General features: G+C 39.6%; 2 protein-coding genes across 10 annotated transcripts in view; one reads left to right on the top strand and one right to left on the bottom strand.

Annotated features, from left to right (window-relative positions):
* Positions 1 to 6,003, top strand: part of ACVR2A (activin A receptor type 2A) — an 80,270-nt gene extending 74,267 nt beyond the window's left edge. For both annotated transcript variants that reach the window (XM_020785739.3, XM_020785740.3), the window contains one exon: positions 2,003 to 6,003. In XM_020785739.3, coding sequence (XP_020641398.3) covers positions 2,003 to 2,197 — 195 coding nt within the window. In that variant the 3' untranslated portion in view covers positions 2,198 to 6,003. The remainder of the gene's footprint in view (positions 1 to 2,002) is intronic.
* Positions 6,004 to 9,890: 3,887 nt separating this feature from the next.
* The window catches only part of ORC4 (origin recognition complex subunit 4), a 31,076-nt gene continuing 24,118 nt past the window's right edge, over positions 9,891 to 16,848 (bottom strand). For 7 of the 8 annotated variants that reach the window (XM_020785690.3, XM_072983609.2, XM_072983608.2 and 4 more), the window contains exons 12-14: positions 14,434 to 14,529; positions 14,185 to 14,252; positions 9,891 to 13,597 (exon numbers count right to left, since the gene is read on the bottom strand). In XM_020785690.3, coding sequence (XP_020641349.3) covers positions 13,415 to 13,597; positions 14,185 to 14,252; positions 14,434 to 14,529 — 347 coding nt within the window. In that variant the 3' untranslated portion in view covers positions 9,891 to 13,414. The remainder of the gene's footprint in view (positions 13,598 to 14,184; positions 14,253 to 14,433; positions 14,530 to 16,848) is intronic. The other variant, XM_078376830.1, reaches the window with a different exon arrangement.

The following is a 16,848-nucleotide window of genomic DNA, read 5'->3' as shown; positions in this document are numbered from 1 at the left end:
TCCAGGCCTTCACCAGATCTGCATGCTGCATTTTTGCTGCTCTGTTCTGGAGGTTTCTGCACTTACAAGGGTCAGGCCTTGTGACAACAGACTTTCCCTGAGTGAGGACCTTAAATAAATGGATACCCCCCCCAAGAAACTGTAAATCTGCAGCCTAAATCTGCAGCTTAAATCTCCACAGTAAAGTTTAGTTCTATAGATTTCTGTAGAAATGCATTCTACAGAACGTCCTTCAGATTGTTGTATAAAAGTCAGCTAGAATTTAGCCTTTTGGTGTGGTTTCTCCCGCTCAACTTATCTCTTTGCATAGTTAAAATCAGGATGACCTGTTCTTTCAACTTTTTAAAAACAAACTAGCGAGGAACGTATAATAGGATGTTTCTGAAATAGTGACAAACCATATGTTTCACTAATACAGTATGTAAAAAGTAGTTCAGTCGTCTCAGTGACTACCCATTTCTAAAATGTTTTTTGGGGTGAACCTTGGCTTGCTCTTTTACTTTGTTGCTTTTTTACATGTTAGAACAATTGGATATATTCAGCACATTTTACAATAATCCTGAACTTCAGTAAATGTTAAAAACAGAAGTGCATGCCATTCCAGTATGAATTTTGCCTGCAAACCTCCCCCCTCGCCCCTCAAGCCCTTAAAAATAGGCATTTTTGGTTGTGTGGAAGTAATGAAAAAAATGGAGCTAGCTGGTGAGTATCTAGCCAGGATGTTTGTGATTGGGTTCCAATTTTAAGACAGGCGGCTCCTTATTCTTTAAGAAAGTCACCACAGGAGATGGGGCAACATTATATAACAGTTTAATATCTTTTAACGGAGTTGTATGAACAACAACTTCAGTGGGTCCAACAGGACCAGCAACCAATGATGTCTCAGGCCATATTTCATGTAATCCCGAAAGTGCCCTTTAATGAGGGGCCATTCCAAATTTCTCATGATCAGTAGGTTTCTGCATGGCATGGCTTCTCACTGCACAAATAGTCCTGCAACATGGGTGTAGAGCCCAATCATTTTCGGGGTGCGTCACACCGGTTGGTATTGGGTCTGGATGCACCACTTTCCTCCAGGGACCTTTCCCTCTTGGATAGGTCCATTCCAGCGGCTCTACCTCTCCTAACTATATATCAATTCCCCCACCTTCCTTGACCTTCGAAACCTTCCTCTCACGATTGTCCTTTTTCTCCCCCCTTGTGAACAAAGGAGAATACATAGGGTCCTTCTGCACTTTGTGGGACCATCTTGCCTTCTTCTCCACCCTCTACCTCTGGGCTTTTCCACTCTTCCAATCCCCAGCTTCTCTTCTCCTTTCTTATCCTTTCCAGCCCGCTCCCATCCTTTTTCTCTGACATTAAAAAGCCTTCCACTATTGGCTGAACCTTTGCCACTATCAATTTTCCACCTTCTTTTCCTAACCTCCTGCCTTCTCCTCCCAATGCCATAATTTGGACCATTGAAGGTAACAAGTGCTGAATCCTTCCATCTTGGATGAGTGAGAGGACGGCTCACTTCTGGGTTCAGCCCCTTGCCCTAGTTGATCCTCAAAAAGTTTTACAGGTTTATCACCCATCATTAGGAAATTTCTGTTCCAAATTCTGCTTAGTGCAGCTTTTGAAATTTGAAGAAAACCATTAGGGACCTCCTTGTTAACCTCCAGTGAGGTACTTCTTTAGGTATTCAAGTTTCCAGTCCTTCAGATCTTTTACATGTAGTAACGGGCAAACTGGGTTAGGCATGGGGGATGACAGATAGCCAGTATAATATGCTCTCTGCAGCCTGACTTAGTGATAAATTATGCACCAACTGTTGCTTCTGAGTCTTTTTCGAAAGGCAGTCCCACGTAAGAGTATTGCCACTCACCAGACGTCCTTGTTGCAGTTTTGCTCAGTTCCTAAATTCATCCAAATATTACTTTGTGATACCTCTTTAAAGATTCCACTATTTCATTTAATGTCATTGGGGTTTTATTTATCTATTGTTAACGTTTCTCTCTAGGGAATGGCAATGCTCTGTGAAACAATAGAAGAGTGTTGGGATCATGATGCAGAAGCTCGATTATCAGCGGGCTGTGTAGAGGAACGGATTATTCAGATGCAAAGACTAACAAACATTATAACGACAGAAGACATTGTGACTGTGGTCACTATGGTGACAAATGTGGACTTTCCACCCAAAGAATCCAGTCTATGATAGTTGCACTGGTCACACATCTTGACCGAAAAGACTCTGTGAACAGGAGCTGCTAAGCTAACAGGCCTGTTTCTGGTCAACCGTTTTCTTCGTGACATATGGAATGGTAAGTCTGCCTTTGGAGTGTCAGTAGGAAGACGCCTGTTTGCCCTACTCCAGGCATGGATCCAGAAGACTTATAGCATTCCTTGCATATGACTGAAGGACGTGAAGAACTGAGGAAATGGCAAAATAATGTTAACAAACTTATTTGGAGAACATGGACCTATCCTGGCTAGTCAAGCATTTTAAAAAGCTGACATTGTATTTCTTAACATGTCAGATTAATTCCTTTAAAATGAACTACTGCTATTTTTTTTAAATCAAACATTTCATTTCAGATTTAAGAAAAAGGGTAACTTGTTTTTATTGCATTTGCTGTTGTGTTTATATAAATGACTATTGTAATGCCAATATGACACAGCTTGTGAATGTTTAGTGTGCTGCTGTTCTATGTAATCAAAGTGGGATCTAGCAAAAAGGCTTCCAAGCATTACTTAACCTCCCTCAACAAGGTATACCTCAGTTCCACCTATGCTTAATTGTTGAATTGACAACACTAACGAACCTGAGATAATAAATTGATCCAGATTTTGTAAATTATGTATTTACAGATTTAAGGTGTGTTTTTTAAAGATGGTAAGCTGTGCTTCATGCTAACAGTCAATGGCCATTCCTGAAATAGTGTGTTAGCCTTTCCTTGTTCTAGTTTGTGTATAAAAATGTATTGTGTGTTAAATGGCAAACTCCCCCAATTTTTAGTTTAAAGCTATATTTTACCTCCAGTTCCCTAAATATTGCATACATTTATTTTACTAAATATTTAGGTTTGCTGTGTGAAAATGATAATTTGAAAATTTAAGCATGATTCTTTTTTTTTTAATTATGTGAGGTATGGCACTGGAAAGCTATTCTTTTGAAAGGAGCTTCCCCCTGCTCCCAATTTTATGTATTCTTATGTTTTGCCTAGCATATTTTTTGTTTTACTAAACAGGATACAGAGGTTGGATCCAGAGATAGCTGATGCAGTGTGGCTGGTGGAAGAAACTTCCTCAGCTTCTCTTCATCAGCTGCTCCAGCTTTTCAAAAATACTACACCAAAGTTACCCTGACATTTGGTGCATCATTTTGGGGGGATAGGAGGGCCACTGTGGTGGGAAAATCAGTCTGCCAGCCATGTTGCATGTGCCAAAATCTGCATTCAACCTATGTTACTGTTTCAGGATCACCTCAGGAAGCTTAGTTTCCCAGAACTCCTCATTCTTCATGCATTACCTTTTGCAACTCTGCAACGCTCTTTGGTGCCGACTTGTCAGAGTAATACACGTCTGTGATTCATAGGTTTTCCCTATGATCATAAAAAAATGAAAACTACAGCTGCACAATTTCTTTTAAAGAAAACATGCTTACCATCAAATATGCAATTATTTCTGTAATGACAATGTAGCACAGTCTAGCAAAAAAACAAAAGAGAGAGAAACCTATAGTTTTAAATTACACTACTGTATTCAAGAATTACAGGCAACTTAAGATGTCAGGCCTTTCCATTGAAAGTTTAGCAAAAAGGGCAGTAAGTAGACAGGTGCCAAAGTAATTTTGAAAAGTAATAATACACTACAGTTATTTAATCAGCTACATGTTTGCAGGCCAAAGTACGTTAATGTTCTAAAACTAAAGTACCAACAGTAGCCAGTATTATGAGATTCTGGTCAGGTCATTTTTTAAAAAATGCATTAGGATTTTTTTTTAATGTCAAAATCAGATATTCACTGTGAATGCTTTCTTCTGAACAGTTATTTATGAAACCACAGTGTTTTCTTCGGTAGTTTTCTTTTTAAAAAAGGATTATTTATAAACAACATTTTGGGTACCAAATTCTGAAAAATGGAGAAAGGTACCAGCAATTTTTTTTCATAACTGGCATACCAGTGCAATTTTGACTCATAATTTTATGGTAGCCAAAAGATCCCCATATCCTTCTTTGGTTACAAGTACTGTCAGTACAACATGCTACAGGTACAACTTGCTAATTTTGTTTGTTGATGAACATAGGGGGACTGTGTTGCAGTTTAAATAAAGGAGGGTTATTTGCTTGATTCTGATTATAGGCATCGATACAACAATCTCAACTCGAAGACCCATGCCTAAAAAGAGCTGAACAATTGATAAATCTAGTTTCTTCTCAAAATGACAACATGTAAACTAGGAAAATGCAGCAACTATTATTAGTGGTCATCCAAAAACGTGAATACATTAACCATTTCTAGCTGAAAACCTAGGTGCAATGTTTGTCGAGACAGTTGTCCCCAAATTTTCATAGAGCAGGTTTCTATCCAACAAATGCACACCCATGACCTGAGCCAGGAGGAACATTTTTCTCATGTATTTTTATTAGTATGTTTCTCATTTCAAGTTATATAGGGAAAATCATCAAAACTGACAATCAGAGTAATGAGTCTTCATTTATACATTCATAAATTCTGAAATCCCCCAAACAACTCGAGTTTGATATTTGTAATGGGAATGATACTACATGTCGGAATTGTAAAGTTAGCTTTTAGAAGGATCTGTAAAATTGCAAAAGAACACAAAACTGTTTTCATCTATACTTAATACGTTGCAGGGAATCTCAAAACCTGTTTCCAACTTTAAGAGAAAATATAGAGGTGGGCAAGTTTCTAAAAATGCTTAAGCCAAGACCATAAGTTAAAGCCAACAATTTTTTTAGTAAGTCTGAGCTAGGAATGATGCTCTGCTTTCTGACAGATATTGTGACCATTGTTGCTTTTTGTATTTGAATCATACAGCTTGTGTGGATCTGGCCAGCTCTGGTGGTTTAACTTGTATCTTTGATGTGTGAAGAAAAGCTGGAGCCCAAGCTCAAGCTTCAAGTTGTCTTTGGTCTGCCTGTATCTACTTAGTTGGCTGCCATATAATTGCCACAGGATTTTACAGATTAGCCAGTTTTGTGATCAATTTAAAAGTCTAAACTTTGCAGTACCTTTTCAAGTTTCTGTTAGTTGCTGAGAACTTTTTAATCACATGATGCATGACTACTCTTTGTACAGTTGCTAAATATAACTTAACATTTCAGAACAGATTGTGCCTCGTAAATTGTTGGAGTTATTTGACCTAGCATTCTCATTCATGGTGGTATTATGAAAATAAGTCTGGATTAAAATACACAACTTTATACCTTCTTTGATAGCAAAATCCATGTGGAGTAGTTTTGCCATAACTAAGGTGTAATCTCAGATGTAGTAGTAATAAATATTGTTCATACTACAGTTCTACAGGAGAAATTGTTGGCTGTAGTTTAACAAAGTGAGGTGACTGATTGGTTGACCTTTTTCCAGTTCTCTTTTTAACCTTTTTAATGCATTTTTATTAGGAATATTTGGTATAAGATGCAGAAAGCGGTGTACAGGATTATGAGCAAACGATAAAAATAATATCCTTGTTGGAACACCATTTACCTCAAGATACTCAACCAGCGGTACTTTTTTCTTTTAATGCACACTCAGTCCATATAAGATGTTACCTCTCAAGATATTGGTAAGCAATTATTTTAGCTTTACTCTGTACTTGTCAGTGTTCTGGGCACAGGTTGTTGTACTACTGTCAGATTGCTCTTGCTATTTTTGGCAAGTATTTAAAAAGAAAATAACCCCATCCTGGATAAAAGTGATTGTGAAATATTGTATAAATGTATGCTTTCTCTTTCCCTATCCCCACAGAAACATGAATAAAAAATTAAATGACTACTATGATTTGCATACTTATTTTCTAGTTTAGTTCTTCAAAATACAGTAAAATGCTATATTGTATCTATTGTGTTTATAGACCTCTCAGATTTTTGTCTTACCACTGGAAGTGGTAAGCAAGGGGAAAAAAATTATAGTTCTATATCAAAATACGAGTGCTAATAAAATAGACCCATGAAGGGAGAGGTCAGTATGTGTAAATACCATTGATTCAGTGGGTCTACTCTACTCAGCACTAACAGTTTTGTTTAGGCCACAGTTAGTAGTCTTATACTTTGTTTAAATTAGTATGAGGCCAAATCAACCCTGAGTGCTCACTGGAAGCTCAGATCCTGAAGCTGAGGCTCCAATACTTTGGCCATCTGATGAGAAGAGAAGAGTCCCTGGAATTGACCCTGATCTTAGGAAAGTGTGAAGGCAAGAGGAGAAGGGGATGACAGAGGATGAGATGGATGGACAGTGTCATCGAAGCTACCAACATGAATTTGATCAAACTCTGGGAGGCAGTGGAAGACTCTGGTCTATGGGGTCATGAAGAGTCGGACATGACTTAACAACTAAACAACAACATTTATAAAGCTTATTAAGTACATTGAAATTATGGACATGTTTCCTCCAAAGTAACCACCCTCGGAAAAGCAGCTATATATAGGAGTGCAGACTTTTAATACACATTTTATACACTACATAAAGTGTACACAGACATTTCACTTACTGTATTTGAAATGTAGTGTTGGAAAAGAGTTCTACAGATAGTATGACTTGTCAGAAAGATAAGTGGACTTTCAGTACAAGCTAAAATAACCAAACAAGGGATACTGTAGTACCATCATAAGAAGAGAAGCTCACTGGAAATGGCAGCAATGCAAGAAAAAGTGCAAAGCAGTAGGAAAAGAGGAAGACTGCACATGAGATGGATTGACACAATAAAGAAACCCACAGTCTTTTGTTTGGTGTTGCAGTCAAAGTACGGCCAGGAGCAGAAAGACTGGAATTCAGATTTTGGGAATAAAATGCGATACTTTTGTCTGCTTTGGGTATGATAAATAAACACGATTGCTACACACTTCATATTTCTGCTGTTCTCAGCAGAAACTGCAGGACTAAATGCAGTGGAGATTAAGTTTTGAGCCAGTCTCTGTCTCTCCCTCCCTCTCTCTCTCACTCACACGCAAACACACACAAAAACACACCCTCGTTCCCTCCATTTTGTACATACATGTAAACAAGCTTGATGAAGTTGCACGTTCCTTCCCTCAACTGGAGCTTTCCCTCCTTGAATCAGTTCCCTTTTTTTCAGTTTTGAGTCTCTCCCCCCACACACCCCCTCGCTCCCTCAATTTTGTACATACATTTAAATACGCTTGATGAAGTTGCACATTCTTTCCCTCCTTAACCTGGAGCCTTTCCCTCCTGCTTGTGGTCACCTCCAGGTGGAAGCAGTCATTCACAATCCCTGGATTGAGGGGGGGGAGGGGGCAGCTGTAATCAGTCAAGCAGGCTTATCTCTGATCTCTTAAAGAAGGAGTGCCAGAACCAAAGAAAATAGCAGGAAGAGGTGGCTGACGATGGTGCAGTTTGAGATTCGGCTGTGGGGTGGGGGGTGTGGATAGTGGGGGTTGGTAACGGAGGGGTAGCGCTCTGCTTGTGTGCCAAGGGAGACGTCTCCGTGTGCCACCTGTGGCACTCATGCCATAGATTCGCCATCACTGATATAGGAGAACACAGAAAGACCCTCCCTGAAGAATGTGAACACATTTGAGTGTCCACTGGGCAACGATGGCACCAGTCAGCTATTGCTTCCATTTCACAAGTCCTTATACTTTGTGCTCTTCCATTCCAGAAATACCAGCATGAGGTGGACATCACTAGATGAGTGACTATATGACTTTCACAATGGCCCACAAGTGGCCGTGAAGAATGAAAGGGACCTTGGTAAGGCCAAAAGTAATAATCTCATAGAAAATATGTAAATGCTATATTAGTCAACCATACGCACCAAACATAATCTGATGCTATCAGAGCTAGGTAGCTGCGCAGTATTCTCCATTCATTAACCACCTAATGCAACCTTTTCCTTTAAAACCCTGAATGTCTTGCTTTAGATGTGAGCGATTACAAGAAGAGACGTGCACCTTTAGTTGTTGTTTACATAAACAGAAATTAAATTTTATAATGGGGGACAGCAATTGTCACAGCAGTATCTGGGGATATGTTTGTAATTATAACAATGGAGAAACGGTGCTAAAATGGGCAGAAAAGTCTCAACTAGCCTTTAATATTTGTGATAAGACATTTCCCTCATCTTTCCACAGCAGAAGATGGTAACGTGGTTATAACCCAAACTTGGTATTCGCTAATGACCTAATAGCCCAACAGTTTATAAAATCAGTCTGTACCCTAATTCCAAATATGCAGCAGAGGACCATACTGTGTCAGCTCACGGCAGCAATGCAACAATAATTCCACAGAAGATACATTTTTTAAGAACTCAGTTGGCAGAATTTCAGTACATTAAACATCTGTCTGATCCCAGAGGCCCATGAGCAGTTCACTGAAGCAGTGAAAATATTGGCTGGCTGTCTATACCAGAGGATGTAGAACCAACTACCTTCAAGATTGGAAAGTCACAGAAATGAATTATTTATTTTTGATTATTTTAACAAACAAATAAACATTTTTGGCTGGCAGTGATTTATTTATTTGGTCTCAGAAATTAAAGAGATTGGATAAAACTCGTGGAAGAAATAAACGTGGAGAAACACGTGAGTGGTCATCTGTGAATTCATACATACAGGTAGTTCTGCACCTGCACAAAATAATCTGAGGAATATTCTAGAGCGTTTTACCTCTCCCTTCACTCACATACTGCTCCACCCAATGGTTATTCCCTCAGTTCCCTTTATCTGCAGCCAAGCACAAATATGTAAAGCATCACAGAGGGGAGGTTGTGTGGGTTGTGTGAATGCACGGATGACTGCTCTAAGAGCCACAATTACAAGCAAATTATCTCTCCTTCATGGTCTCTGTAAAATCACAACATGGGTAGCTCCCAAACTCACTTGGCAGGTCAGAGGGATGTCACACCAACATTATAGATAACATTACCAAAAGATGCATCTAGCTCCTTTTACCTTGAGTCTATAATGGTTTACAAAGACCAAGTTGCAGCCTTACAAATGTCTTGCAACTGGGTTCCTTTAAAAAAAGGCTGTTGATGCAACCACAGCTTGCATGGAATGCCCCTTCAAAATAACTGGTAACAGGCGATTTGCAAGTTGGTAAGATAATGAAATTGTCTTTATAATCTGTTTTGAAAGTGAGAAGACAGTTTATTTATTAAATTTATACCCCGCCCCTCTAGACCATGTCTACTCGGGGCGGCTTACAACATAAAATAAATCAATATAAAATATATATAATCGTAAAAATACTTTCTTTTTCAGTTGCTTTCTTTTTCTTTTCCATTGATAGCAATCTGATTTTCTGAATGAACTAGGGCTATCTACATAAAAGTCTAAAGTGTGAAAGGTTGGTAAGACTATTAGATGATGCATGAAAATGGCTAAAAATTATCTATCAGTAAATAAGGTGACTTTGTCTTTATGAAATCTGAGATAGGCTTTATCACAGCATAAAGCTGACTACTTGCTTACCTTTCTTGCTGAAGTTATATCTGCTAGGAATAGTCTTATATGACAGTAAATGTACGCTAGCTTTGGCCTTTGGTTTGAATGGGGACCTTGTTAGCTGATTTAACACTAGAGACAAAGACCACTGCAGTGTTGGAGGTCTTATGTCTGGACAGATATTATTTAATCCTCTTAAAAACATCTTAATACGTTTGAGAACAGTTCAGAGAAAAAAGTATTTTGGGTGGTGTGTCACAATTACCAACAAATATATTTTTAATGAGAACTGAGCAAGTCTTGAGAAGGAAACACAAGATACAGATGTATATACTTTGTTTACAAAGTTTTAAAACTTCCACTTGTAAAAATAGCACTTTCTAGTTGGTCTTTTTTGAGATTCTCATAAGACTTTTACTATTGTGGGATAATTAAGTAGGCTGTTAATTTTAGATTCTCTAGGTTGGGATTATAGACTTCCCCCTGATGACATGCTTTCACAGTGATTCCCAACCTTGGGTCCCCAGATTTTCTTGGGACTACAACTTCCAGAAATCCTGGCTAGCACAGCTAGTGGTGAAAGCTTCTGGACATTTTAGTCCAAGAACATCTGGGAACCCAAGGCTGGGAACCACTTTGCTATCAGATTTGGCTCTAGTGTTAGTCTTATACTGTATACTCTTGTGCCATTAACAGTAGTGTTGTAAACCATGGTTGACAAAGCCATCATGGGGTTATTAGAATTGCTGATTCCCACCACTCTTTGCTTCCCCTGCTCCCTTGGCATCCATAGCTCTCCAGCACAACAGGCAGGGACTGACTGTTAGGATCCCTTTGCCTCTATGAAGACCTGCCTCTGTGTTCCACATCTGCTAGTGCCTCTTCTCTCTCTCCTCTTTCCCCAATAAGAGGTCAACGGCTTTGTCATAATTCAGCCCTCCCCTGAGGAAACAAGTCTCTGCAAGGTTTGGATACAAGGGTTTAACTTCAAAGCCCACTCCCAACCTTCCAGGAGATGCTCCTCTATTTTTCCTGCTTCTACTCTCCAGGCCTTTATTTCCCTTGAGTTATCCCTGCCTTCTCCCCCCTTCAGACCCTTTTTTTCTTTTATATCTTCTCCTTATTTCTCCTCACTCCGTTTTCTCTTTTCCACGTTTTCTTCTCTTTGTATTTGGTCTTCTGCCTCAGGGGTCTTCCTTCTGTCTTTCCCTCTTGATTTACTGGTTCAGTACCCCAGACACTAGTTGTTTTCCATGGGAATAAGGGACAGCACTCTTGACAGGGATCATTGCCTTCCTGTCCTGGGTATCACAATCTCTAATTGGTTTATATGTTGTGTTTTCTCTTGATGCAGCTATGGCACATGTATCTGTCTTCCTTGGCAATGGGTGCCCCATCCTGGCAAAATGGCAAACACCCCATCCTGGCAAAGGCTGAGGTGTTTTGAAAGGCATGCCTCTCTAAGGATCAAGTATGCAGTTTAGAGTATCTTCGGGACTCAGTACTATTCAGGGGAGCACAGATCACTTTTACCCACTTCACAAGTTGTCCCCCTATTTTAAGAAAGCAGTTTAAAAATATACAACCAATACATAAAACATATTATGTGGCTAAAATATACAAAATGCAATTTTAATATGTAGTCAGGTCATAAAACGTATTATGTGGTTAAAATATACAAAATGCAATTTAAAAAGTGTACAGCCAGTTAACATATTATGTGGTTAAAATACACAAAATGTTATTAAAAAGTGTACAAATAATAATTTATTGTGTACTAGTTGTAAAATATGGGAAGAATCAAATACAGCATTTTTATAGCTATCCTTTGAACCACTGGATCATCTAGGGCAAAATGATTTGGACAGGGTCTTTGGGTTATATGGAGTTCTTCCTACATATTTGTAAAGATCTGTAAATATTTCCTCCCTTCGGTTGGAACCACAACATTTCTCTATGCTAGACAATAAACCACCCTCATGCTAAAACCAGTCTACCTGTGAACTCAGGAGACTATAAGGGAGCGCTGTGCCATTGCTGCTGCACAAAATTTTGCTGCAGAGCGTGTAATAAGGGAGTCTTGATCGGAAAGAAGTAGCTTGATGTAAAATTCATCAGGTCTCCCTGGATATCTGAGGATGACTGGGCTCAGGAGGTTGGTGTGTAGATCTCTATAGAAATGACAGTACAGTAAAACAAGACCTACAGTTTCCACTTGGCCATCATTACACCTTGTTATAGTCATCAATGATTTGCTCGCATCTAAACTGAAAAATCCTAACATACTCTTATGAAGACTACTTTTAAAGCCTATTTCGAACAATCCTTTACATCAAAAAATTCTTCAGAAAATTTTGACAACTAAATGTGGAAAGCTGAAGTTTGGTTCCTAAGTCAGCAAAGACAGCTGCAGGCAATGATCAAGTATTTCTGAAGGCAGGCCACTGTTCTACAGTGATAACCTACCACACCAACAGGCATATCCACACTAGTACCTATGTTGAACATATTATGGAGCTACAAAGACTGTAAAAAATAATATAGTCTACATTAGCAAATTACACCTTACAGCCACTGTTTACCTAGACAACAGGATCTAGCCACTATACTTGAGGGCACAGTTAAAGACTTCTCTTTGATGTTATTAGTTTAGGAGTCATATATAATTAAGTTTGAAGTTTTGCAATATAATGGGAAGAAACCCAGATTCCTTTACGAAAATGTAAAATTCCGGATTTGAAAAAATTAAAGGCAATGCTGCCACTCTGTAAGCAAGACCTCTCACTGATAACTTCGTGTTCTTCAGGCTAAGATTCTCAGGGCCAGGGAGCAGGCGTCCTTACTGTTTGGTGTAATCATATTCAGCTGCATGCCCAAAGAAACGAGCATGCCCTGCATCAATGACAGGTACTATCCCACATGCAGTTAGGTTGTGACTGGCAAATTAAATCTGCCTTGGGTTGGTAAGGGTGGTGTATAAATATTTTAGACTCTTGGAGCCTGCTTTCATGTTTCTTTGGGAGTAGTGGTGATGGGTTAGCCAGGCTAAGCTCTTGAAAAATGCTGCCATGTTTTAAATAAGCAATGTCAGTTAACCCAGAAACTTTTATTCTTCTTATTAAGAAGAATATTGCTACACTTCTGACAGCCATCAGAAAAGCTGTATTTGCACTGATGTTTACTAATGTTAGCTCAGAGACAGAAAACAAAAAGGGAAATGGAAATACATAACACAGAAAGATACACCAGAGCCATTTGTTAGCCTGTAACATGTCAGGATTGAAGCACTGAAATAATTGCCCTGTAGTATCAGGATTTTAATCAAACTGCATAAGAAAGTTGCTCTGTCCTTATGAAAAAAAACTTCATGATTTCAACAAAAGGATCTTTTATAGCATCTTAAAGTTTTGAGAAAAACTGTCTGTAACTCTCCAGCTCATGTTCGGCAGGCAGCAATTAATATTATTATAGGGCAATCCCCTTCTGTTATTTTATATCAAAACAGCATGTCATACAAGACAAGAACTGAAATGAACTAGCATCACTAGTTTAATTTAATTTACAACATGGAAAACAATTTAAATAGGACTTAGGTGAAAATGATTTACATCCTTGAAAACTTTGCTTTTTTATCAAAGAAAAATCTTGCTCATATTTTAACTTGTACACTGTGCAACTAATCACAAATGTCCATAATTGCAAGAAGCAGCTTTCCACTGACAATAATAATTCCACATCTGGTTAAGTATTAACTTCCGTGAAATCCAACCCTCTAACAATTACAGTCAGTTCACTGAAGACACAGCCCACTGTTTAACATCTGTGGGGCAATTTGGGTAGACCTGCAAAGCATCCATAATTTGGCTGTTGTCCAAAAGCAGTTTCATTAATAAGTATTCTTTCTGTGCACAGAAGGATGGCCCTTCAACAGGCTTTATCAACTCAAGATGCTGCAGATGTTCAAAAGCCTAAAAATAAAAGAATGCAAGTTATTTATAAATAGCATAATTTCCCACTGTTCTTCAGAAACAGAGAAAAAACAATTTCAGTGTAAACTATTTTGTAATTATAAAAATAATGCAGTAAAAACAAACAAACACAAAAACCTTGAAATTAAGACACCTCTAAACCTGGCATTTAATTGCAACCAGGAAGGGTGAATGGCTGGCTCTTATATTGTTTCACTACTAGTCCCAACATCTTTAGCAAGGATGGTCAACAATGAGGGATCTAATGCAAGTTGGAATCCACAATATCTGGAGGGCTACATGTCTCAAACCCTTGCTTTATGCTATTAGCTTAACCTCAAAAATCATCGCAAAAAGATGTTCATATTCAGGGAAGGAATCTACAGAAATGCATACAATTTACACTAGAGGGCAGCACAGTATCAGACAAAGTTAGAACTGCTCAGTGATCTTCCATAAATTAGTCTTATTTTTAGCAAAATTGGAAGAAATTGTAATTACAAGAAATTGTATTACACACTGATTCCAAACAATTCAGTGTCTGTGACAATACAAAGGGAACTGGAATACATGCAAGTCAAACATACCTTCAGAACAACAGGCTTCTCAAAACTATATACTGTATGTGTTTTTCTCTGAACAAACTTCTGATACTCTGCATTAAGACATAAATATTACACTAGTTTTTGAGGAAATAAACCATTTGTTTTATAAAGAATCTAATGTACTTTGAACTGTAACAGTCCACTGTATCCAAAACTTACTTAATCAGTAAGTTGTAAATGAATTATTTTGAAATACTTTAATAAACAGTAAAGAATCTCATGTCATCTCACCATTATAAACCATCTGAAAATTAAATGGCTCTCCTTCATAAGTATCATTTAAATGTTTCATAGCTATAACAAGGCAGAATTCCAATACAGACAGACCTACAAGAAAAATGATAGTTAATATCTCTCGTTGCACTTAATACCTCTAAATAACATAGCTTTCAAAATTGGGTGTCAACACATACATTTTATTATTTTGGTAGCACATATTCCATTACCACTTCCATTAAATTTTAAATATGAAAAACTACCTACGTCTGGGCTTCAAAAGCCACTGCATTAAGAAATGTTTTAGTTGGAAGAAAAATATCCAAAACACGAGAGTGGAAAAGTGTGAACTTGGGACCACACAGTAGACCCCAGCCCATTTTTGACCCAGCAAAAAAAGGCAAATGACTATTCTTGAAAGGGTCCAGGAGCAGTGATCTGCCTAATAAAAGAGGTCGCAAGAGATGCGCATACTGCTCAACGTCCTCAGTTTTGAATTTCTCAAAACCAGAAGTAGACTTCTAGCCAGTTTGTTTTGCTTGAACAAAATTATCAAGATTTCAGTCATAAGAGAACACAGTCATGCAAAGCATTTCTAATCCTGCTTATGTTTGTCAATTGGAGGAAAGTAACCTTTCTATTTTAGATTATGACATGCAGACCTCTCCTACACCGGCTATATAACTCCGCCCCCGGCCCCTAGTGCCTCAGTTCCAAGGAACAGACCGCTGCTGCCCAGCATGCAATGGCACACGTGACGGACAGCGGAGAGGAGGGCGGGGAGTGCAAATTCACAGATGACCACTCAAAGAACCAAAGTTACAGGTAAGTAACTTCTTTTTCTCCTTCATGGTCTCTGTGAATGCACACTAATGGGTGACTGGAGGAGAGACGTCACAAAAGTGCAAAAGCCAGGACAGCTTGACCTATCACAGCCTGAGCCTTCGGACAGACATCCAGGCGGTACTGCGAGATGAAGGTAGACTAAGTGGCAAATGTGGCAGCGTGGCAGACATCCGCGATGCCCACTCCACGGAGAAAGGCCGTTGAGGATGCTACAGCTCTAGTAGAGTGAGCTCTCACTGATTTTGGAAGGAGTCCCTTCCAAGTTATAGGCAAGATGGATTGTCTGGACTATTAATCTAGAGATGTTCTGAGAGGAAGCCGGTGCTCCAAAGGAAGAGCCAGCAAAAGTGAGAAAGAGACATTGTGAGGCACAAAAGGTGGTCGTGTGGTGCACATAATATGACAGAGCATGCTTCATGTCCAGAGCAGTCACAGGAAGGATAGTTGGCTGGTTCAAATGGAAGGCAGAAGATATCCTAGGCAAGAAGGTAAGGTCTGGCCGTAAGGTTACTTTGCAGAAAGGAGGTTCTGCTCTTAGTGTAGCCAGTCCTCCAGCCCTGCCAGCTGAGGTTATCGCCAGGAGAAAAGCAGTCTTGAGGGTTAGCAAGCGGAGCGATGCTGATGCCAAGGGCTTGAAGGGAGGCCTCATAAGCTGCTGAAGAACTAACTGGAAAGACCACTGGGGTGTTAGTGGTCTTATAGGCAAGGCGCTTATTTTCCAGGCCTCGGAGAAATAGCTTGCAGGTAGAACGGGCCAGCCCCAGGCAAAACAGGTGTAGGAGAAACTGAAGGAGTGCACCCAGAAACATTGGCCTAGTAGGCAAATGAAATCTTGATGCAAAGTGACAGAATGCCTACCAATTATAGGAGTAGGTCAAGGTAGTAGAAGGTTTGCAAGCATGATTGAGCATGTCTGTTACACTCAGGGAAGTCTCGAAGCCGTCAGGTGGAGGGACTCGAGGTCCGGATGAAATACCTGACCTCTGTCTCGAGACAGTAGATGAGGGGCCAGCTGCAGCCTGTTGTATTCCACGGCTCACGGGAGCAGGATCGAGAATCATGGCTGGCGAGGTGACCAAGCATGACATTTGCACACATATTGGACTCGAATGACAGTCCTCTGAAGAAGGGGGAAAGTGGAAACATGTAGAGGAGGCCCCGTGACCAATTCATCAGGAAGGCATCCCCTAGGGAGTTGCGGCCAATGCCGGCCAGGGAGCAGAACATGGCCCACTTCTTGTTCATCCGGGATGCAAAAATGTCTATGTCTGGAGTCCCCCATCAGTGACAGAGGCGGCGAAAGATGGCATTGTCGAGAGCCTGCTCGTGAGAGCAGAACTGTAGTCTGCTGAGATGGTTTGCTAAGGAATTGTTCCTGCCTGTCAATATACACCCACTGGATAAATGTGGCAAGCATAACACCATTCCGAAAGGTTGATGGTGTGACACAGAAGGCAAAACGAGTGTGTGCCGCCCTGCTTGTTTATATAATAAACTGCAGTGGCATCGTCCGACGCAACCGAGACCACTCAACCATGGAGTAGGGGCTCGAAGGCCCAAAACGCACTGGTGATATGCAGGCTG

The sequence above is a fragment of the Pogona vitticeps genome, chromosome 1 (assembly GCF_051106095.1).
Source record: "Pogona vitticeps strain Pit_001003342236 chromosome 1, PviZW2.1, whole genome shotgun sequence".
NCBI classification, from domain to species: domain Eukaryota; kingdom Metazoa; phylum Chordata; class Lepidosauria; order Squamata; family Agamidae; genus Pogona; species Pogona vitticeps.
Note: the sequence above shows the minus strand (reverse complement) of the source record. Positions and strands in the feature narration are given on the sequence as shown.